General features: G+C 41.5%; 1 protein-coding gene across 1 annotated transcript in view; it reads right to left on the reverse strand.

Annotated features, from left to right (window-relative positions):
- FNDC3B (fibronectin type III domain containing 3B) overlaps positions 1-24901 on the reverse strand; it is a 196332-nt gene that overhangs the window by 94218 nt on the left and 77213 nt on the right. The window contains exon 4 of the mRNA XM_027891324.1: positions 6577-6653. Coding sequence (XP_027747125.1) covers positions 6577-6653 — 77 coding nt within the window. The remainder of the gene's footprint in view (positions 1-6576; positions 6654-24901) is intronic.

A 24901-nucleotide genomic window follows, 5' to 3' on the forward strand; every position in this document is an offset into this window, starting at 1 on the left:
CTGATGACACACAGATGGAATAATATCTGTGATGAATGTGCTGTATGTGATAAGTGAATGTGCATCAAGGGCACCTGCTGTAAGGTGCTGCCGCTCTCAGCTGATTACCACCACCACGAGCTGGAGTTATCCACCCCCCTGCAGCACCAGCAGAAGAGACTCTGCTGCAGATTCCAACGCTCCAGCAACTCTCGTCACATCACAGCATTTTACCCTAAAGCACAAATCAAAATCTGTACCCTGAAGCAAAGGAACAGCACAGGCACGTGGCTGTTCCTGCCGACTCTGCCGCAGAGGACCGGCCCTGTCTCAGGGGCAGTGCCCACAGCCATGAGAGCAGCTGCTCCAGCAAACACCAGCTCATGCCTCAGCCATCAGCCGAGCACAGCACCACAGGGGAAAATTCAACTGGTATTAACTGACCCAATTCCTTCCTCGGGGCAGGTGTACCCTTAGGTTATATGAATTTATGCCTGTTAGCTATGGGATGTGATCACAGACAATTTCTGTCTTGGCTGGCCTCCTCTCAAGACAATTTTCTATAGAAAGCAAATTCATTCACTTATGGTTGATCTTCCACATAAAAAATTTCAGAAGAGTACTTGTTTAGCTCAACATACTTGATTCTACCCTCTAAATGTACAACTTTCACTAGCAGTTTGTCGGCTGCTAGCTTTAAATTCCGAAGACTTTATAGAGTCCTCAAAAGACATCGGAACCTCAGAGATTTAAACTATCACATCCTTTTAACTGCTGCATTTGCAGGCCTCCCACCTCTGCTACTGGTTCTACTCCACCTCCACAGCATCTCTTATCCTGGTACCAGGTTTCAAACCTGCACTCTGAAACTCAGAGAAAAGGGGAATCCTTTTCCATTTAGCACGTATTTGAAAAACAGAACTTCTTACCTAGGACTGTGCACAGAAATGCTGGACTTAAATCTCTTAGATCATGATGTAATTTAATTGAGACAGCAAGTTCCTACATCCTGACGTGAAAAGTTTTCATCATGGCTTTAACTAGTCCAAGCCTCAAAGACAATTCCTGTCTTCCAGGCTTACAAGTTCTTATCTGTGCATCTAGACCAGCCACATGTGTATTTTGTGCTCTAGTGAAAGATGAGTATGTTAAAGAACACATTTAGACAGAAAACTTGTACCCTGAGCAGCACATAATGCAAACCATATTTAAAATTATTAGGATTCGGCTTCCTGAAATATCATCTATAAAGCAGGGAGCAAAGCTCACAGTCCTGTCAAAGACCTTTCTGATGAAATTATCCTGCTAAATGGAAACTAAAATATCGGCAGTACTGAGTGAAAAGCCAGAGATGAGGGGATAGAACAGAGTTGGAGGGGACCCACAAGGACCACCTAATCCTACTCAAAGGATGAGCCAGCCTTCCAAATTACTTTCATCGAAAAGCCAAGGCTAATACCTTTTATTTGCTTCCTCCCAGGCCATGAATACTGACAGCATTCTTGCTATTCCATGTGCCTACGTTAAAAATGAACACAGAAACACAGAGGACCTTGCAAAAACCACTTTATTTCCCTATCCTAAAGGGCATTTTCTCTGTAAACTAAGAATCACAGAAATAGGTGTACATTTCTGAAGCTGCACATACAATCTATGCTATACTGCCCTTAAAATCATAAAACTGGTAATCTGATTTATTAGGCATTATATATAGCTACGTAGCATTATTAGGTAGCTACAAGGACTGTAGATAGCCCTTGATTTGTAAAACCTGCAGTGGACAGATTGTACCAGTGCCATCCTGGAAGACAACACACTCTCAAATTCATCAAAGATAGAGAAAATCAGTTTTGATCCAGTAATGAAAATAACATAACTCAGCAGAGAGGGTAAGCTTTGCTATTTAAAGAAGAAATCTGCAATTCCTTGTATCTGCTTAAGATTGTTTGTCACAAAGATCATAAATTCATCAGTAAACACACTGCTAAACTGTCTCTACTTCAGTGCCAAGAAGCAATGAAATCTTAATCCCTGCTGAGGTCTCTAGATGCAACTGGAATATTAAAATTGCTACTACTAATTTTAGCAGTTTATATTTACAGAAAACAAATATCTCTGGTCATTTGGCACCAAGATATAAACTTTCACTATTTTGCATTCTTTTCAAGCAGTTACTTGGTAAATTGTGTTTTGCTGGTATCTTTTGTGCTTGCTGGTGTAACTGGTGTGCCACCTCAATAACAATGCTATTATAGCATAGTTCTGTGTGGGTTTTTTTTCCCATATTTTAGGGAGCTTAATTGCTACGTGAGGTAGATGATGATCTTTCAGGGTTGTCTGGGTTAAAATTACTCATACACAATAAAATTGCCTCCCCCATTGGTTGCCACATTTTGAGAATGCCATTTAAAATGTTATTTGTTTTCCAGTGAAGATATCACTGTAGTAACTAGAGATAATTCACGAATTCAAAGTACATCACACTAATCCACATTGGTTCATCTTTCCCTACTGAAATTTAATCTTACACTCCCAGGGAAAAGGCATGTTAATTGTGCACAGGTAAACTGCGCCTATATTTTGTGAGATCCAGTTAAAGAAATACAAACACTCTCCTTCTGTAACACACGTTTACTGAATGGGTTTCATATGGTAATATGCAATTATTTTCCACTTGCTTTCCAAAAAACCCAAACAACTCTTACTTCATTTAAATTCAGTCTGCTAGATTCAGCAAGGACATCTGGAGCATGACCACTGGGTGGACCACAACCAATACTTCGGGAATTTCATAAACTAATTTGAAACTTCATTCATAAATCAATCTGTACCAGAAAACAGTACAGAATGAGCTCATCCACGAGGAACTTGGATGTCAACATTTTATTTATTCACTTAATTTCACAAGGTTGCCAATCCAAGTTCACGCCAGCCCTGGCAAGTTGGCGTCACTATCTTTAGCATCCATCAGTATTAAATCAAACACCACATTAAATCTATACCTTCAACCTGGAAAATACACAGATGAAGATCTAGAATGCTGGCAAGCATGTAGGGGTATTTTAAAATCTAAAGTGATACAGTTCTTCAGGACCAGTGCTCCATATGAGAACTGCACAACCTTCCTTGTGTCCAAAGCTTTAATGAGGGTCCTCCTGTTAAAGGATGTCTTGATTGATTGCAGTCTATAAAACACCCAGAAAAGGTCTGTGAGCAGTAAGCTACATAAAAACAAAGTTTGTGACTAGAAGTTGACTCTGGCCAAACATGCTTTTGCAGGAGAACATCTCCCTCAGGGCAGAAGATGCACCCAAGGCCAAAATCCTGATTTTCGAGGATGTGAGAGATTTTCTACCATTTTAGATGTCATTTAAAGATATTCCTCTGTCTAGAAGTTATGCTCTAGTTCTGTCAAATGCCATGTTCTTGATGTAGGGATATTGAACCGCAGGACAGGGGCTCAAGTTGCACAGTTCAGACTATACAACCCCGAGAATGCCTCTTGAACAAAGGTGGTTTTTCAACACTATGTGCACCTCATGCACCAATTAGTAAATTACTCCTTTAGTCTTGAAATATTTGTGGCAGAGACTACATATTAAAATATCTGTAAATAAAATCAGAAGTGGAGGTCCAAGTCAGATTTTCCTACCCAACTACATACAAGTAATTCCTCAAACTCCAGTGGAATTGCTCCAGATTTATTTTAGAGAGAGCAGTCCTTAGCCAACAGCATTAAACAAATGAGTTCATGATTGTGCTTCTTCATATTTCCATTTTTCTAATTCTCCTCATTAGAACACTCCTTTCCTCCTCCTAAACGTACACTGTGAAAAGCAGAAACAACAACCCACGAGGGTGGCACCAGATTTTAACAGCTTAGCACCCAAATCATGACCTTTAATCTTCAAATTATGCTGACACCTGGGAGCTTGAGTGCCCTGGGAGCCAGAGAAGGCACCAGGCCACAGACCATGATGGTAAGAAGCCTCCAGCAGAGAGTGGGCTCCCAGCATGTGCAACAGGCAAACAGTTCGGAATTGGAAAGGGCATTGACAGCCTGTGCCTGGTTCCTGACAAGTCACAGGAGTTGCTCCTTCAACATTCAGCAGCTGACACCAAATTTTTGACGTGGCAGCGTTTAACACAGATTCCTCCACCGTGTCACCTTCCACAACCACCTTTCACAGTAACATTATTGTCCACCGCGAGCACAGCAAGGAACTTCTCTCGTCTCTATTTAACTAACCCTTCGTCCACAAAGAATTGCAGGGACGTGAACTCTGGTCTGATAGTTCACTTCTGCCAGAGGTGCACAGAGGTTTGTCTGCTGAAAAGGAAATGCAAAATAGTGGCTGCACTGAACCGGCCTTTGAAAGCAAAACCATAGCATGAAGGATTTGAACTGGACTGGTGGTGTGTCTCTGCCTTCTATTTTTTTCCTGGATTTTTTCCCACCCTGGCTAAGCCTCATCATTGGGAACATCTCCTCAACATCAACAAACCCAGCTTTTAGACACAACTATTAATATGGCCCTTGAAGTCCTGAAATGAGTGTAACTATGTTTGTGCTTGCAGGGCACACATCCTCCTGCCAACTTTTCGCTGACCAGTGTCCCAGTACTGGAGAGGTAACGAAGAACCATGTTAATCCGGGGTTGCAATCATTTGATAACTCATTTAATACTTAAGGCTAGCAATCCCAGCTCCAACAGGCTTGGCATAACAAATTGGTAAAAGATTCCATGCCTTTTTTTAATAGGCATTGTTACTTCTTCACAGGGGTATTGTGTTCTGTCTGACTCTTAGATGTAGGCTTTGGGGACAAATCAAACCAAAAATCAAATACATTTCAATTGGTATCTCAGAGTGCATTAATTTGCTTTATGGCTTTTCCCTTGCCATTTTGAGTTCGCGTGCTCTCTGTTTATCAGAAAACAGCATTTTTAACTATGAGGCAAGAGACAAAAGCAAGAGCAAATAAGGCAGAGACATTTACTACAATAAAGTACTAATTTCATTACTACAGACTTTCAACTACTATTTCATATGGAGGCCTGAAAGGCAAGAGCCTTGCTCACCACACAGCAAAACCCATTCTGCTGCTGAAAAGCACCAAATACAGAGTTTTCCCCTAAATCTTTACAAAATATTTCCACCTTGGAAAAATTGCTTCATAAGAGGGTTTTTGGTTGGTTTTTTTTTTCTGGCTAAGAAACTACTTAAAGGCTTCTTTAGTGGAATTATTATGGTGCCCCACAAAAAGCATTACAGAGCAACTGGGCTAAGACAGAGATACAGACTGGAAGATTTTCATCCCTCTGGTTTGGAAGGCATTCCAATTATCCCCAACCATTTATCTCAGCACAGAGGCGGAGAGGTATAAACATTTTAATATTAAAAAGGTGTTAAAAGTTATTTCAAAGGAAGAATAAATCTTTAGGAAAACCTCTGCAGGATATGGGCCAGTTTATTAAATTCGGTGAGCCCATGAGGAGTATTAAACAGCAAATGCTGTCAAAACGTACCCCAACCACAACCCTTGGGATGACTGAGGAGCAGGACCACCCTGTGGTGCTGCCTTCTCTCCTAGGCTGGCAAACAACCTTCCCCCATACTTGAAGCATGTTTTCACTCTGTTCAGAAGTTAAAATACCACAGAGTGATTGCAGTATTTTGTGGGATTTAAGTATGACGCCATCCACAATTTTTCGGAATTACACAAGCTCACATGTTTCCTGGGGAGGGGAAGGGATTCCAGGACATCATTTATTTTCTGCTCAACAAGATGCCAAAATATATGTATCAGAAGTCCTTATGCTATTCATCAAGGATATTTGAAGTAATTTGTACACTTTTAATGAAGCTTTCAGTCCACGTTTCAATGAAAATGGTGAAATTACAGGATTTATTGTATTGTTCACAGCTGTTCTGCCTTATATCAATCTTTTTTTCTTTTTCCTTTTTTCTTCCTTACCCCAGAAATAGTCTAAGCTTTGCAGAAGATGGAAGGAACAGAAACAATCTGGTAATCTGAAGTGGTTATTTACACAGAAGAGCAGTAGTTGTCCAAGAGTTCCAAAACCCAACGGCTCTGTGAAAAGCTTTTTCCATTTTTCTATAAATAGATAATTAAATCACATTTATTCTTGAAAACACACCAAAACCCCCATTTTTGGTATGCTGCAAGATTTCTACTAGGAAAATACTGTGGATCAACAGCATATTTTATAGCTGCAGTGCCTCCTTCTCTCACTTCCACCAGTCTTTGACCCCTTCTCACCATCACAGGAGAATCTGAGGTGTCATCCAACAACGTGGAGTTCTCTCCCCCTCTCACAAAGGGAGGGAAGTTGCACATATGGGCTCAATCTGCATACAGAGCTTTTGCTAGTGCTAAAAACCCCAAATCTATTACACACAGCAGCGTGTGAAGGTGCACGTACATGGTCACTTGTGCGAGCGTGTGGGTACAGTCAGCAAAGAGGAGTCAAGATGTGTGCTACCATTTTCATTAACATTTTAAATTAAACTTCAGCCACGTAGATTTCTCTGTGTGGATCACTGCTATTGCTTTTATATGCATAAGAAACATACCTGTGAGATATAACCAGGAGGCACATGAATAGGGGGGATGGATCCATTGGGTGACATCATGGGAACCTCTGCTGGTCCTGGTAGAAAGAGAGTAATAATATATCAGGTTTAAGTAAAAAAATAGCATAATTGCTCAAAGAGACTAAAAATAGCTTTATTTTTGAAGCCTGCAATAACAAAATGAGCAGCTCCACTAATTTCTGGTATATGGAAAATGCCTTGTGCCATCATTCTGAGAATACGATCGTTGCTCAATGACTTTACCATATATTCTGCTGAAATAATATTTTCATCATAAAACAGCTAAAACATAGACCTTATATTACCCACTGATCAACTTATACAGCATTAAGCAGTAACACAATATGTCCTTTAGCAGCCCACAACTCCTATATTGAAATCTGGTTAAGTTATTCTTGTCGAAGGCACAGGAGCAGGGAACAAAGCAGAAACTGTGCAACCTGGAATTAGGCAGCTCCCAAGGAAAGCGTCCAATTGTAGCCAAAAAAAAAAAAAAAAAAATCACATATGTGAAAAACTATCTATCTATTTAAGAATGCACAAAGACCAAATTCATTATCTCAGCTATTCAGACTAACCTTGGAATGTGGTTATACAAGCAAGAAGCTTATGGTTTCCACTCTGAAATCCAGCCCTGAACATGCACGTTCCATTTTGAGGCACTGAGTACAAGTACAACAAAGCAAGTGCCATAACCACTGGGCTTCTGCAAACGGAGCCTCACAGCTAAAAGAAAGTGTCTAGATAAAATGGAAATAGTTCTCTTGATTCACCCATTAACATCGGGAACACCACACAGAGCAGTCAGTAAAATGAACCCCCCAAACATCAGACAGATGTTTGCAATTAGAGTTTACTAGTTCGAAAAGAAAAATTATTTTCATTCCTTCCTTATTACATATTAAAATCTGACATTAACCTGTTAATTAGCCCACTTGACCCCATGCTCAAACTCTTGAGAAGAGCTCAGCAAGACTCTGCTCCTTGTCATTGCAAACTGAATTCCAGCTTTGACTAACAACACAAAAGGTAACTTCATCACCTTTTCTGATGGAGAAGCCATCTCAAATCTCCAAACCATATCACGTTCTAGGGAAGGAAGCTGAACACTAAAACATATGAAGGACTTCAGGCACAGATGGCACATAATGGCCTGTAGGAGTGACTGCTCCTAAAATTTAGACAAATCTAATGAAACCCCCAGCAACAAAGTGAGTCACAGTCTGTTGCCTGATATTAGCAAAACCAGTCCACATTAAATTATCACAGTCATTCCCTCTCCATCTGCATTTTTATACTCCTCAGGCTCCTCACGGTACAATCAGCAGAACATCCCACCTCCCAAAATCCAAGATACACACAGGAGTCCATCCGATTTATTTTTACCTCCTCTGATCCTGTTTTGTTTTCCCTATCCAGTTATTCATAGTCTAATCAGCACCTACAGATTTTACTACTCACATCTAGATTTGAAATATGGTAATTCATCATCAAGTGTATAAAGCACATGGAAACTCCAGAGTTTAAATATTTTGGGTGCATGGTTCTGCTGCGCTTCATTCTTCTCTACACTTAACTAAGCGGGGAACTTTACCTACACTACAGGCCCAGCAAGGGGAAAGAAGTTATTACTTATTATTCAGCTCATATGGGTTCCCCCTCTACTCTATACCCCTTTCAACACGATTTGTCTCCTCATACAGCCAACAATTTTAGTGTCAATGGAAAAACTTCAGCCTGAGCAGTAAGCAATTATTGGGAAGGAGCTGCCATCTAAATGGCTCTATTTAAATCCATCAAAAATATGAAGTGACAACTGGTTCAGAAGGAATTTTACAGAAATATAATTTGAATATATGTGTTTTTCTTATAGAAAAAAAAACAGCCTGCAAATTTCTTTGGAGGAATATAGTTTTTTATTTCTCTCAGAATCTACTTCGGTCTATACACACTGCCAAGTTTCACTCCACAGTAGCCTGGACAGTATATCTATATAACTATATATCTGTATATCTACATGTAATGGCCAATACTGGTGAACACACAGTGATGCTTTCTGGGGATTTAATCCACACTGGATTATCAAGTGCTGTTCGGTTCTTGAGGAAAGAACATGCCTGAGAGTAGGTAAAATGAATAGTTAACAGTAACATGACTCATTCCTTACTAGTGATTTCTCAGACCTGAATAACTGCAAGAAAAAAAGTCACTATAGAATAAAAAATCCTGAGTTCACCATTTAAGTAGACAATAATTTAAATGTTACATGTAAACACTGGTCAACAGAATGAAACTTTAACGCATAACCTGCTTCACATCCCCTCTCCAAAACACTGTCTACTTACAGTTTTATTGACCTTGGCCAATCTTTCTCAAAAATAGCTACTCTGACTTGGAAATAACCTTAAAAATGGAACAGTTTTTGGAGTTTCTACATACAGAGCAAATGAAACTATACAACAGTAAGAAGCACGTTGCTCAGAGTGCCTCATATCTGTCCTTCCAAACCCTGTGCCAGCTGCTCATATGGACTAGTGATCTACTTGCAGGAAGAGATCAAACTCCCTCACCGATACTGTTGACTGCAACACTTCCACTCCAATAAAAAGAAATAATATTGTGTTTTATCATCAAAACGTGCACCGTGCAAGATGAGTCTTAACCTTGCGCGTGACCCACAAACTGTTAAAGTCATTTGGGTAACAGGTCTTAGAAGACTGACAGCCTGGTGATTTGCAGCCAGGTTTTGTTTCCAGTGCTTTGATTTCAGGGTGAGCCAAATGACTTTAGCATACATTATTGCATTCCTCTCATCAAGGGTATCAAAACAACTCCAAGCAGTAGCAAGTAAAATACAGACCCCAACCTCCACAGTACGATGAGTCCCAGCAATTATTAAAGACTCTTCTTGTAGTCAAACAATTCCCTAATTAATACTGAAACAAAGCAATACCTTTCGTTTGGATTTTTGAGGTTTTATTTTTTGGGTTTGGGTTTTTTTGTTTGTTTAGGGGGGTGTTTTTAGTATTTTTGGTTATTTCAAATCATTCTGAACTGTTAAAAAGCAGAAATTTAAAGAAGGATATTCCTCAGTTGCTCGTACTCACAGGACAGATATAAATAATGTGCACTCTTGGGAATCAGAACTTTTCAAGTTTTAATTGAAGCTCGTGGTTCAATATAAAATTTACTTTTAATGAGAAAAAGTCCATCCATTCTAACACTGATGCTGCACACTGAAATGAGCTCGCTCTAATACTCTTCAAACCTGTTAGCAAACAGAGGCTGTCTCCTGAGTGCCTAATGAAACTGAGCCAGCAGGGCTTGGCCACCTCTGCTGACAAAGCCAGAGACCAAATTCCACCCCGAGCTCCCTCACTGTGAATCCAGCACATCTCCATCAGCTCCTGGAGGGCTGCCCCAGAACGCTGGGGCTGGCTCCATCTGAAGCACAGGTGCAAGGAAACGATTCCCTTTCCTCTGAAATAAAGGGAAAAGCAGAGGAGCCACCGGGCTGAAGGCACCGCAGTTCACGTGGGCAGGCAGGTGAGAGACCCCACTAGCGCCCAGATGGCAGAGCACAAAGTTTTCCTATTTCTAGCACGTTAATAATTAAAAGACAACAAAAGAAGCCACTCGGTCTTTTACTGTGGCAGAGACAACTAACAGCTTGACACCCCAGTCAGAGCCTGTCCTCCTCTTCCAAGCCACATGCTCCGTCTTCTGTGCCCCTTGGTCACTCCTCTGATGGCATGGAAGCCGATTGCTTTAACCATTTTAGATAACCAAAACGAGGTTGCAAATCTACCGCCTTTTTAAAAAAACGCCTGCACGCTCAGTCTAACGAAAATGACAACAATCCTTCTACTCCTTCTCGTGCCGTGGTTTATTGGGTGAAGCTGCACGTCAAAGCGGGATTCCCTTCCACCTCTGCCTCCCCTCTCTCCCTGCAAGAGGATGTTTCTGTCACACAGAGATTGACAGCTCTTCTGGCCACTTTTATTCCTTCAGGAATAATGTCACAATGTACCTGAGGAACTCCTGGCCCCAGGTTTTCAAGGCTAATTATAGCCTTGGTTGCAACCCATGACACTTTCAAAGTTCTTGTCTAAAACCAGTTTTGGAATAAGTGTGCTTTTTTCTTGTTCCCAAGTGACCTTTTATGCATGCATTAAAGATCACTTAAATCAGGGTTTTTTCCTTAAATTTTAGAAGCCAAAATCTGGTATTTCACTTCCTCCAGCTATAGCAACACATCTTTCCTATTTCTTTCTTTCCACATAACACTACAAGGCAAAGAAGTCATTTTACTACATTTTACTAGTTTCCTTAGTGCTTATAGAGCATTGGTTTTTTTCTCTCCATTACTAAATTATGTCCCCCATAGAATATTTTTCTCATCCAGCTCCAGCACACGGGCATGTTTTACTCCACGTTTCTAGTCACTGCTTTGCATAGTTTATTACTAAAAGCAAATCTGACCAGGTTTCGTTATAAAGTTCCCACTCTGAGAGCAGTTACCAAAAACTCCCCCAAGTTCAGGAATTTCTCAGCTCTGTTTCCAGCAAACACGTACCAACTTACCATTTCACACCACAATACCTGCACTAGCAGAGAAACAATAAGAAATTTAGTGATTTTGCACTTTTACTTTGAAATTTAAGAATCCTGTATGTTTTATTAACAAGAACCTACTGAACTAGCTAAGTGGAAAATTAAATCCAGGGAAGTAAGTGCATTATATTTTATAAGGCTTAACAGTTATAAGTAACCCATGAAAAAATATTCTGCCTCCCCCTGATTCACAGCAAAACTGGTATCACATCTTTCACATGAGGCACTTCTCAGGAAGTGAATCTATGGAGCAAGAGGTGTGACAGAACGAAAAGAAGAGATAATTAAAGGGCAAATTGGCCTGCTTTGCTAAAACAAATGACCCAGGGCTTGCTGACCTTGGCTGGGACCCAAGGGTTTGCATTTTCACATGGATGAGCAGCTGTTCCGGAACAATTTCCTCAATGAAACAAGCACAAACAGGCTCCCTGTCAGGAACACGTGTCTTCTCCCTCCACTCGGTTATTCTCAAAGCAGCTTATGGACCAAACAAGGTGATGACAAGGAAAACACACACACACACACAAAAATCCTGGATGCTCCCATTCATCTTTCCTTTGCAGCAGAGCTGTGGTGAGCATTTTTCCCAGCCTTTCAGCCACAGCCTAAAAGCGCTCGTTAGCACAAGCCCACACGAGTGTGTCAGACCACTTTTAAAAACCTTTAAAGTAGGACGTGATGAGCTTTCACATGCAAATATCACCACAGTTTTTAGGTGCACTCTCTCCTAGACAAGAGCTAATTCATTCACTAACTTAACTTAGCTCACGTAATGTACAAGGCAGAGGAAGAGACAACTCCCAGGTGTCTACTTAAGTTCCTAGGACACAGGGTCTTAAACCTGCTGCTGATCAAGATCCCAATATTTTGTCCTTCAATGAGCATAAATTTGTATATTAAAGCAGCTCCACATAAGAGAGAGAAGAAGAAACAGCTTTATCAACACTTAGTGCTTGAGGGGATAAAATGACAGTTTTAAAAATACCTTTGGAGAAGTCTGGAATGACAAATAAATCCCACTCGTGCTGCATTCAACCTGCGAATGGCAGGGCAGTGAAAAAGAGTTAAAATAATGTTATCAATAACCCTGTGCTTTGATAAATGGTAAGGAAAGTGTCCAGCACTTGGTCATCACCATGGCACCAGCTCATGCCTGAAAAAGGCAGTAAACAGTTTTATACTGCTTATCCATACAGATTTGACCACATTTTTAAGACAACCTCATCTACACACAGAGCTGTGAATAAAAGGATGCCTGCCACACGTCCATTCACACTACCTCAACCGGTTATTTTCTATTCACAACACAGTTCAGCTGTATGAAGTAATTCTTTCACCATTTAAGAGTACAGAAAACATTACCTAACCCCTCAAGTTTAACAGAAACTGCTCCATGGATTTCAAATGATCCTGGATCCTGCAACCGACGACTGCTTAAATGCAAATGAAATGTCCAAATCAAGAAAATACTCAGCCTGAAGACCCCTGCATCTGCACGGCTTAGCCACTGCACACAGTCAATTCTGTACATGCAAACACAGTGTTTGACAGTGGAGACTGAAGCACTTTTGATGTAGTTAAAACGTGTTTCTGAAACTCCTTCTATGACCCCTTTTCGGGTTTTTTCCCCCAATCTTTTCTAAACCCTGGGACTAGATTAGGAGAGGCTACAAATGTAACAGTCCTTTACCCACTCCCCCGGGGGTTATCAAGTCAATCTGCCGTAAATGTAATTAAAAACAAAATGCAAAATCAATTCAAGTTATAAAAAAAAACACATTGGTGTCTTTGTAGCCTCACTGCTCGATCGTTACTAACATCAAACTGCAAACCCCATACACTTTATGACACATTCAACCCCCTTGGACCTTCAGCCACAGACCCGACAGTGCCAGCCGGGCTCCAGTCTGGGTTTGACTGATGCTTTCAGCATGTGCAGACAAACTCACTGAACCAAGCATCAAATCAAGCCACTCAGAAATCAGTGCCAGACGCATCAAGCAGACAGCTCCCGGAGCACTTTCTGGCTTATTTACATGACGGCACCTTTGCTGTTTACACAAGAGACTCTTGAAAGCCGTTTATTTTACCGGTGTTTGCTACTTGACCTGCTACACACGCAGCGGGGAGGCTCGAGCACATCCAATCTGGAGTTAAACAACAGCACTCCTCGCTCTAATGTAAGAACCACAAGATTCCTACTCAGCAGCGCTTGCAGTGCGTGTGTGTGTGTCTCCCAGATGTCGTATTCTGGTTTGGGGCATATTCTAGAAATAATACAGTAACCCATAAAAACAGGAAATTAACTAAAAACTATCCGTTGCCCCAAACATGCCCTGTCCGAAGCTTCCACAGTGCTATAGCAGCCACTCAGCAGCCTAATTCCAAGAGGAAGTTATGTTAAATGCTCACTTTTATCCCTTTTTATCAACTATGAATTAATAGATTTTCAAGCATCAAATGTCTAATGTTTCAAACATTAAATGATTTGCATTTGGAGAGACTCATCCTGAGAGTGTAAAGAGCTGTCCCACTCCTCAGCTGCCACCCTGCATCCTGGTTTTGGGGTTCATCACACCTCACTAATTTAACAAGCAGAGAAGAGTCCAGACAAGGTCAACAGGCTGTTTAGTAGCCTGGTACATCTTCCCCTTGTGCTTCCACAGCTTCTCCTCCTGCCATGGGGCTGGAAGGGGAGCAGAAAGCACCTGGGGACAAGGACCCAGTCCTACAGCGCAGGTCTATCCTACACCAGTGATGAAGAACCAGCAACTGCACTCTGCAGTGGTGATGTTTAAATTTACAAGTTACAAGAAACTCTGACAATATAAAGCTCACTGAAGCCTTTCACAAAGGTTAGGCAAGTAAATTTGTTCAGCCACAGAGAGTGGAGATGGACGAGATGGATTCTTCAGGTCTCCTGCTGTTCTTCAACATTCCCAGGTGGGTTTGGTTTCTTTTTCAAACTGGACCCATATATCATTCTAGAGTTTCAATTTATGGGCAACATTTTGAAGTGGAACATTTTTTGTTGTTGTTGTCCTGAACAGAAATGGAGTATTTTCCTGCCCTAATCTGAACAAACAAGTAGGATTCTTTTGCTAAAATAAACCTTTTCCGATGGTTGGCTCACCAGTTGCTACTGCAAAAACACTTGCAAAGGCTATGTTGCAATACTTCAAGCATTGAAAATAAGCATATTCCCATGGCAATTCACCAGATGGGCTACAGATTGTAAATCATAGATGTCTAGACTGAAACACAAGAGACAAACATCTGTCTAAAATCAGTTGACTTGAATGGCAAATACTGTTAAATAAATTAGGACTACTTTGGAAACAAAGAGAACAACCAACTACGTTGAAAACATCTGAAATTAATCCATTAGCACACAAGCCACAACACAATAACCTGAAACTGGAGAGACATTCATTTCGTGAGGAACAGCCCAAGATGACAGCCTGACATCTGAGGCAGGAGCACAAAAGCGTTTCTGTGACCCAGCACCACATTACCCCACGAGGACTCACGAATCCATCCCCAGAACATCTGGCTGGAGCAGGGTTCTTATTCTCCTCGCTTCACAAGTGAAACTGCCGGACAAAGAAATGAAATGCCTGATGCAGGGTCACACAGGAAGCTTGTGGGAACGTAACTGGACGCAAACCCAGAATAGGATTTAGGTCATAAAGCCTGAATATAACTTCAGTCTGTCAAAAATTTGTAGGGTGTTACACAGAAAAACACTCTGTTTTGGAAAAAATAAGTCTTCCTCATACCTACTACCTTTTTTTTTGCCTTTGCATAACCTTTTGTTTCAAGATAGAAATATGCCAGAATGCCCATGAGTGTACAGAGAGAACAGCACTACCAAGAAGGGAGAGAAGAGATGATGCACAGAAAGCTGCAGCATGTCCCTTGCACGAGGCTCCAAGAAAGAAAAGGAGACCACAAAGCTGAATTCAGAAACAGGGAAGACCCATCAAATAACTACAGTTGACCCACAGAAACGATGGGAGCTCTCTGTCAGCATCAGGTTTCACTTTAGAATCAAAAATATCTCATTTATGAAGTTTTTATACTGCTGAAGTTTTTAACAGCAAAAGGATCCTCCAGCTGAGCTTCTCACCAGATCTATAGAACCAGTGCACTAACTTTTAACCAGCATACAATTTTAGGGGAAACAGATGTCATGAAATGAGAATTATTTTATTTCTGCACTAGTTATTAACAGCACTGCCATTTGCACACCATAATGACACTATTTGTCTGAATTCAATAAAGTTATTTATTTGTAGAAAGACAAACAATAAGCCATGAGAACATCACAGGGATGGAAGTTCAACTGTAAACATTATTTTCCCTTTGCCATTTTGAGACAGCTCTTCAACACGATCCAGTGATGTCAATGTTTTTTTGGGGAGCGTGTGTGCATCCGTCAGCTTCTGGGCACGTTTATAAAAGGGCATCCACTCGTAGAAAGTTTTGTTCTCTCACAGGTTTATACAAACACTAAACACTCAGCTTTGAGCATAACCTGCATCAAAGGCAGCAATAATTACACAACACCACTTTTGTGCAACAGTAGAGGAAAATGCTCCAATTATTCATAACATAATTATTGCATTCCCATGGCAACACCGGAGCAACTGCACAATCAGCAACAGACCCAAACCTGGCCAACAATAAAGTTACACAGTGTGTTCTCTTCTGCCTGCCCCAAACGAGGCAGCAATTAGGTGATGGTTATTCTTTACCTGTCCACCCACAGTGACATCAATCATCCAGCCTTCAAAAACTAAACCAAGCCCCCAAACCTCCCCCCCAACCCAGCACTGCCACAGGGCTGACGAGTTTTGTTTGTGACATGTTTGGATCCTGGACTTCAGTGAATCATCTGAAATTCTCTGTTTGAATGTGCTCATCAACAACATAGCAATTAATATCCACCTGTCACAAGCAAGCACTCTTTATTTGTGAGGGTGGAGAGGGAAGGACAACCATGAACACTTGGTACTCAGCTACGTGCTGGGCTATTTTGTGAGGCTGTGGTGAACTGCCATCTCCTTGGAGTAAAAGCACATTTCATAAATACATAATATATACATATTTCTCATATATATTCAGTGAACATTAAAAGAAAATTTCACTATATTTCATATTTTCTGTCACTCTGTTGGGAGCCTTATTACAGTACTGCTCTTACACCAGAATAACTTGGAAAAAAATGCAAGCTAAAAATGTTAAGTGTGACATTCAGTGCAGTGCTCAGAGATGCTGCTGATGAGCCCAAGGTTTTCCCAGCTGAGCTTTACTCACATCCTGAAGCAGTTCATCAGGAATCAAAAAAGAAAAAGTTGCATCTTAAGGACAGAAGCCTCAACCACAACATTGTTCTCCTGGATCAGCAAGCACAGCAGACAAGTATATTCCTGACACAGGGAACTGCTGGAACCCCAGCTCTACCAGAGCCTCTCTTGACTGGTGATACCTCTTCATCATCTGCAGTGACTGCAGCTCCATGAAATCCCCAGCCTGTGTCTTCCATTGTATTGGAAACACATCCAACTTGCATTTTGGCTTTAACATTTTGGCTTGTTCACTCTCTGCCCACAACAGTGGAGAGAGGAGCCTTCTATGACTTTTATTTCCAACAACCTTTTCTGAAAGCCCCCAGTTGTCCCCTTTCTCTTTCTCCCATGTCCCTTGAGCCTGCCCTCCCATAGCCCAAACAAACCCCCTTGTTTCAAGCTTTTCCCATGGCTCACATTCACAGAGCCCCAGTTCTCTTGGCTGCTGTTCTCTGCCATGCCAAACCTAAAGGAAGGTGCTCAAATCCCACTGCAGAGCCATCTGAATCCCAGCGAGGCACAAGAAGCTGCTTGCAGTGACTCTGGTTCCCCCTCACCTCTTCTACTCCAGCCGACTCTTCCTCGCAGCTCTCAGCTCTCTGGCTGTCCCAGAGAAGGCACTAACTTGCTTTTCCACATCCTGCTCCCATTTATAAACACTAAAGGTGAGGAGGAAGGCTGTGACTCACCAGGTTCTGCTTGAAGGGCCCTGTCACCTTCCCCTCGTTTTCACTTCATTTCTCACAGTCCTAAGCTGAGCCACCGCAAGGAGCATGTTAGTTGAGCTGTGTTTAAAACATGCCTCGGGGCTACTGACAGCATTGCATCCTTCAAAAAATAAACCATAAATTCTTATTTCCCCATGCCCCCAGGTAAAAAAAAAAAAAAATAAATCACACAGCATGATGTAGCAGGAAGAGCAAGCCTCTTCCTTTTCTATATAAATTAACTGTGAATGAGAAACAAATATTGTGTAATTAACCAAAAAACTTCTAATTATTAAAATAACACTCCTAAACCAAATAAGAACAGATCTAAGACAGTTTCTCCATAGCACTTTTGCAATACTCTGAATTTTCAGATGCAAATTTTCAGGGAGTTTCTTGTTGGCTGTAGCAACTGCAAAACTAATTTACTACCCAAAACATTCATCGTGCAGATTAAAGGCCCCCCTGTCCTCCGGGAAGCGAGCATTTCAACCAGCCATCACTCTTCAGAGGTTATTAAATAAGTTTTCAAACATATGAGCAAAAAGTTTTCCTTTCAGGGCTCCCAGGTCCTCGGCGTCCCCGTCCCAGCTGAGGAAAGAAAAGCCCTGCCCTGTCAGAGGCTTCCTCCGCTCAGGAGGCTCCAAGGGTGCAGTTGCCTTGGAATAATCCCATTGCTGGGGCCCTTCCCAGGCTAAGGAGGTTCCCAGAGGGATTACCCCGGCACAACAGAGCCCGCCATGACAACTCCACCCGCGGGGTCTGGAATTTGCAGAAAGGAGCGGGGTGGGGGGAGAAGGGATTTAGCCACTCGCAGCTATTCAAGGAATGCTCTTGATTTCCTCCTAACAACCTCAGGTTGAAAAACTGTCTTCTGAATTATTTGAATCTCTACTCCAGCTCTACTGTTGGGATCTAACACCTCAGTCAGTAAAGTAAGTGAAGAGTCCAAAGGGGCGGGAGGGAGAGTGGCAGCTAAGAAAATACAGGCAGTGGGGTATTTTAACAAAATATATATAATTCTTGAAAGGTAAAATTCTGAAACGTATCTTTGGTCCCTGTGGCTGCAAGGGTGAACGAGACAGCAAGTGCAAGGACTGTGTGTGCCCAGACAGAAATGGGGAGCACAGTAGCCTTGACCTAATCTTAGAATCAGTCACAGAGTGGTTTGGGTTGGAAGGGAATATTAAAGGTCATCTAGTTTCACCCCTCTTGCCCTGGGCATAGACACCTTCCATTACACCAGGTTGCTCCAAGTCCCATCCAGCCTGACCTTGAACACTTCCAGAAATGGGATAATCTGACTGATTAAAACAAATCTCACCCACCTTGTTTCATTTAAATTATTTTTGAGCAATAAAAAAAAAAAAAATCCCTCTTCCTAGCATTTATGTACCTAAACACTATTCAACTTTGATGTAAGAAGAAACCATAAATTCTGTTCAAAACCTCTAAGAAGTTTGAATGGTATGTCTATGCCCCCAAAACTTCATGCAGATACAACTGCGCAGCTTGTGCATCCACAACCAAAGTGCTTCACTATCAAAAGAAGGAAGAGGTGCACAGGCATAGTCTTCTTTTGCTTTGTCCTCCCTTCCACTCAAGCAGTGAATGGCACTTCTTGATTTCTAAACCATTTCAGTGATCAGGCAGCACTTCCATCCCCAGCAGTGGTGATGAAGGGACAGGAACACCTGGAGTCGGTGCTGCTGTCCGTCCAACGATGTTTGTCTAAGGGAGCAAAACAACTCGCTGGGTCAGGCAAGTTTGTGTATCAGCCCTCCCAGCACACAATTAAAGAAAATAACGAAAACAATTTGTCCTGGTGACTCAGAGTCTCCACGGCTCGAAGAAAGCCCTGTTTCTGTAACACTGCATCATGCTGGCTTCAGATCTATTCTCATGGGGCTCAGGCTTGTGACTCAACTGTTTTCCCCCTGTACTTATTTGCTCATGCAGTTACCCATCAAGAAATAACCAAGATCTGCACACACCATAAGGTCTGGCTGAGAAGCAAATAATCTAGAGAAGTTAGTATCACTGGAGAATATTTAAAAAAAAAAAAAAAAAAAAAAAAAAAAAAAAAAAAAGCAGCACTATTTTTCTTGGAAGTCCAGAAATTAAAACTCACCAACCTTTCTGGTTAAAGACTGCACTATTTACCAGAAATCTTCCTGATGTTAAGATTGCAGTGACGTTCAGCAACTGATTTGGAAATACCATAAAAAAGTATTCAGGAGAAACACACCTCATGCACTGGTTGCTTTATTTGCTGGGAGTGTTTAACAGGTTCACTTCATTACATTAAACTCAGCGAAGTTTAACTCAACTTCTACCTCACTTCTGAGTCTGCTGCTTTTATTTCAGACCTACAAGCAGAGTTCTGTCCAAGAGAGATGATGCATTCAGAAAGAAATACTTCATGCCAGGGACATGTATTTCTCCATTAAGCTTCTAGTCTTTATTTGCAGCATTTCTAAAGACCTAATATGGTGATTTTTTTTTTTTCCCAAAAGCAGAGTTCAAGTTCTGACCGTGAGCTCCTCACCTCCTTTTCTTTCCGCTCCTTTCTGCTGCATACTCTCTCACACTCCTGGATTCTGACTTTTATGCTCAGGTTATTCCAGACATGGAAGGCAAGTTAACCTTTGATTTGTAGCAATAACACCGCCAGAGAACCTGAACGTGAGCCATTAAATATTTTATGCTGAACCCCAGATATGAGCTAGCCTGGCACAACAGAATTACAGTCACCTCATTTATTTGTCATGAGAAAGCTTAGCATCAAAAAATTACCTTTTGCACATAAGAGCACTGAAGAACCTCTAAACCTCATCACACATTATTCTGTGAGCTATAATACCACCTTTAGAGGGGAGCACAGCAAAAAAGAGAAACTACCAGATACTCACACATCAACAGCAAGAGAGAGAATGAGGAAAAGAAATAAGTTGTAGGGATGCTCAGCTCTCCGAGCACTAAATCTCTCTCCCTCAATACCTAAGATTCAGTAAGTCATAAAAACCCACAGCCACAGCAAAAGAAAACAACAAAGAATCCTCTGATAAAGGTGGTTTGTCACCCTGCACTTTGCCCTGCATCTGTGTTGTGTTAAATCAATACAGTTTGCATTAGGGAAATTATCTTTTCTAAAAACTTTGATGTATCAGCGTCGTAAAAATATTGTTCCACACTATATGTTTTAGGGATTTAACTCCTTTCTTTTCCTCATTTCTATATGTCTGTGCACAGATATACTCATACTCATCATACATGAAATAATTCTGAAAATTATAGTCAAAATTATAGTAGAAAATTTGTCTGTCATGCATGTAATAATCCTGAAACAATTAAAAGTTGGTTATAAAGGATTTTCATCCGTCCCCCATGATAATACTCTAGCCACACCTAAGCAAAATCCTGCAGGATGCAAAATGCTCTATAGTGATCTATTTGTAAAAACATTTGGAGTGACTGGATGCACAGTAGAAATTTTCACTTTTACGACCTTCATCCAAAACAAAGGATATCATTATGCCAAATCAGTAAGCAGCTACTTTCAAGCCAAGCTTTTCCTATAGAAAACATGAGTTTGCCCGAATCAAAATACTTCCTGGGAAAAGCCTAATGACACTCTGATGAGAACTAGGCAGGCTTTCAAGAGACATCCAGTAGCTGCCATGGCACCTCTCCCACTGGCTACCAGGAATTCAAAAGACCTGACAAGCTAAACACCCTTTCAGGATCCTCTTGCACCTACCACAGTGAACGTGGGGCCAGCTGAGAGGAACCAGTGCCCTCCCTGGGGGTCAGTCTGGGCTGTGCTGCCCCTGGACACGAGTCCTCCAATAAAAACATGAATATGTTTTTATATGCCAAACAGAGAAACCCACAACTTTGCACAATATGTGGTATCACCATCTTTATAGGCGGCATTACAGCCAGGCAAGGCATCCTGGAGCCTTGCCCATCTAATTCTGTATTAGCTGGTAGTTCAAGATCTATGGGGATAACTCGTTAACTTTCACACTCAGGTTTCAAGCTCAGCCCATTTTTCCTACAAAGGTCACATCCTAATCAGATTCTGGAAGGATGTGGCCCCAACTAAAAACTTCCTCACCAGGTAACTCTGCTTTAAAATTTGGCTTCTGATTATCAAGACATAGATGATAAAAGACAAGGGATCATCTGGTAAAAATTGCTGCTGTGATTTAACTTTTCCTGCTTTAAGATAAAAGTTTAACACCACTTTTGGATATTTTATACCCCAATATACCACACTGAATCCATTAACCAGAGCCATTCACAGGTATTGCAGAAAACTGTGCACCACATCCAGGTATTTTATCAGCATCTCACAGAAAACTTCACAATCCTCAGAGAGTAAATAAAATTTCCACATGGAATTTATAATGTACTGTGAAGAGCTTATAAACACTCAGACGTGGTTAATTTTTTTTTTTCTTTACGTTTTCTCACTATAAATGATTGACCACAGTTTATGTCAATACTGCCTGGAGAATGAGCTGTCACTATAGAAACAGTGACAGCACTGAAGTCCTTCCTCCCTCTCCTGCACACAAAAGTCCCGGAACAAACACATTCTTGTTATTTCTTAGATCGTGTGTGCACACTGTCAAGTCCTGAGCAGAACTCAGGATTTTTTCACTTGGTCTTATTTATTTATTAATTTTTTTTTTTTTTTAATTTCCAGTTTTCACATCAGCTTTTCCTCCCATGTAAGAAGCTCCCTAACTTTGGAATTGCGAAATTGCTGGTGAAGCATTCTGAAAACAAAAATAGATGAGTGCTGCACTTAAAGGAATTATAATCCGTGTTTATTTAAGCTAAGATATAAATATAGTTCGGGAATGGGAGACCGTGGCTTGAGGGAGGGAAGGGAGCAAGGGTGAAATTTTGCTTGTGCTGCAAAGAGCCTTGAGTTACTATACTATGATGTGTTATAATTTTCAGATCAATTCATCAAAACTATATCAAGTTATCTAACAACTGAATATCACATGCATTAGAGTTAAGCTTGTGCAAAATCCTCTGACTTCAGAAAAGCTTGCAAAGGTAATGGATCAGTTAAGGCAAATGCTGCTGTGGAATCAGGCCTTCCTTTTCTAATACAAAATTATGTTTACAAACTGCAGCTGAAAGCTTAGAAGATGAAAAGAACTACTTTACAAGCACTAAACTAGTCTCTTAGAAAAGAGTTGCAATCGATTTGTGAGTGACAACAAATAATTTTTTCAAAATGAACTGAACGGTATGTTAAAAATGTGCTTTTTCAACCTTTTTTTTGGTCCAAGAAATAGTAGAGACAGCAACGTTTTGCCGTGAATAAAAGTTTCAATCTAAAAATACAGCAACAAATGGTAAAACTCCCGTCTCTTCTTCCTAACTTCCTTCCCTTTCTGAACCCCTGCATGAAGGCAATGCTCTCATACGGTCACGAAAGGTTTTTTTTGACATCGCAGAAGGCTGAAAGGAATATTTCTCTCTCTCTCTCTCTCGCATTCAGAAAGGCTGAGCACAAGAGGAGCTATTCAAGCCGTGATGGAGTGCCTCACAGAGACTGCAATATGTTCCCAGTTGGCAAGCAGGGATCTGTTTGGACAGTGAGCCCAGCCATCCCCTCAGCAAACACCAGCATTCCTGCGACGCGGCGCAAGGAGCACTGCGGGCCCTTGTCGAGGGCTCTCGCAGCCCATCAGGTTTGGGCTCCAGAACAAACACCTCTTTGTGCCCTGCTTACAATTCAATAGGCTTTACAAGAAAAAAAAGTTCTCCCTCCACTCAGCATTAGGTCGGGATCCAAAAAAATATTCAAAAGCCGAAAAACAGGGAGGAAATACCACGGAATTATATTTAAGTGTATCTTTAGTAGCTTAAACTTTTGGACATTATTACAAATCTGCCTTTGGGTACTTATCTGGCTCCTAATGCTGTGGCTTTTTGAGTGTTTCGAAAGCAACAAATAAAAATCACCAAGCGACAAACAGAGTGGAAAGCAGTGGTGTGGCTGCAAGTTAGCAGTGGGTATTAGAACTCAAACATCACCCTCAGCCAAAAAACAGCCAGCTGCAGCTTTTATCCAGCATCACCAGCTGGTGGGAGCCAGCAGCCTTCCCCAGACCTGCAAATGTACAGAGAGCTTCTGCCTCTCTGGATCACACCTGCCTTGCAGTGGGCAAGGGAGGTGTCCACACACCTCCTGTCACTTGTTCTGGCAGGGGCAGCAAGGGTAGAACTGCCACTTCATGTCTGTCCTCCCTTCCCACCTCGCTGCATCCCTACAGGACTGAGCCAGGGCTCCATCCCCATCTGTGGTCACAACATCAGCTCCTGCTGCAGGAAGCTGAGAAGTGTCTCTAACACAAAGAGACTCGGATGTAGGGCACCAGGCCTCCAAGCAATCAATGGCAGTAATTAGCTTTCTCTGCCCAACGTGTGCTCCATCTTAACTATTGCTGGTTTGCAATTTTGGAATTCATTAACGCAACCCTAACGGAGAGACCTGCAGCTTCTACGCACTTATTCAAGTGTCCTGCATCAAATATACTCATGTGGTGGCAGATTCAGTAGGAGAAGAAAACTCTAAACTACAATAATCTGCGAGAACAGCCCTTTTTGAACACACTAGGCTGGGCTCTGAAGTCAAATAGGCACAATCCTTGCCCCTCTGCAGCCCCACCTCCTGTTCTCCATTTGATGCTCATCCCCAGTGCATTTAGTGGCTGAGCTGGAGGAGGGTATTTGGATTGTCTGTTGCTGGGATTTGAGGAGGGGAGAAGCACAGACTAGAACCAGGAGCAGTCTTCTACCCTGATACACCCCAGCTCAAGAACAAACTTCTAAAGAGCTCCCTGACACACTCATCCAATGAAGAGGTGTAAATTCTTTCCCTGGAGCTTCAAAGGGCATCGTGCAAAGTAAGGAGGAGCAGGAGGAAAAGGGCATGTGGGAACCCTGAAACTCAAGGGAGTTTTTTTAAATTTGCCTCACAGTTTGCAAGGCTGCTCATGGCAGCACCACATCTCTCAGGTACTGCCCTCCAGCCCTCAGCACAACTTCATAAATGTTACAAGAGCCTCGACCTATGGAAAAAGTCTGTATTTACACTGCAATAATACACCACTCACCTAAAGCCTAAACATGAAGCCCAACCAAAGGGCTTTCCCTAAATGAAGGGAAGGGAGGTCTCTTGAAACATACAGCTCAAAGAAATTGTACCATGGAAACTCTGGGACATTATTCAAATCATCCACATGAATAAAACATCCCACTTTTGCCAAGTTTTGTTCAAGCTGACTTCAGCTTTCTGCTTAAACAAACCTCAGGCAATACTGACATCATTTGTAGCAGAGGCAGTATTTTATTTAAGCTTGAAATCTGAGGGTGTTGGGTAGATTACCAAATAAAGAGTTGATTTTTCATCTAAAGAATCTCAAATGACCTGACTTCAAAGGCTGGATTTAGACTTACTAAACCAATGGAAAACAAACATCTTTAATCTCCACACTGACATTAAACTCAAACAGAAAATAACTCTGGGAAAAGCCCTTTATCATCACACTACTACACAGAAATAGGGGAAAGGTGGGGAGGAAAAAAAAAAAATCCAGA

This window comes from Empidonax traillii, unplaced genomic scaffold (genome assembly GCF_003031625.1).
Source record: "Empidonax traillii isolate 1590-97213 ecotype Southwest subspecies unplaced genomic scaffold, ASM303162v1 scaffold319:size813200, whole genome shotgun sequence".
In the NCBI taxonomy this organism is placed as follows: Eukaryota; Metazoa; Chordata; class Aves; order Passeriformes; family Tyrannidae; genus Empidonax; species Empidonax traillii.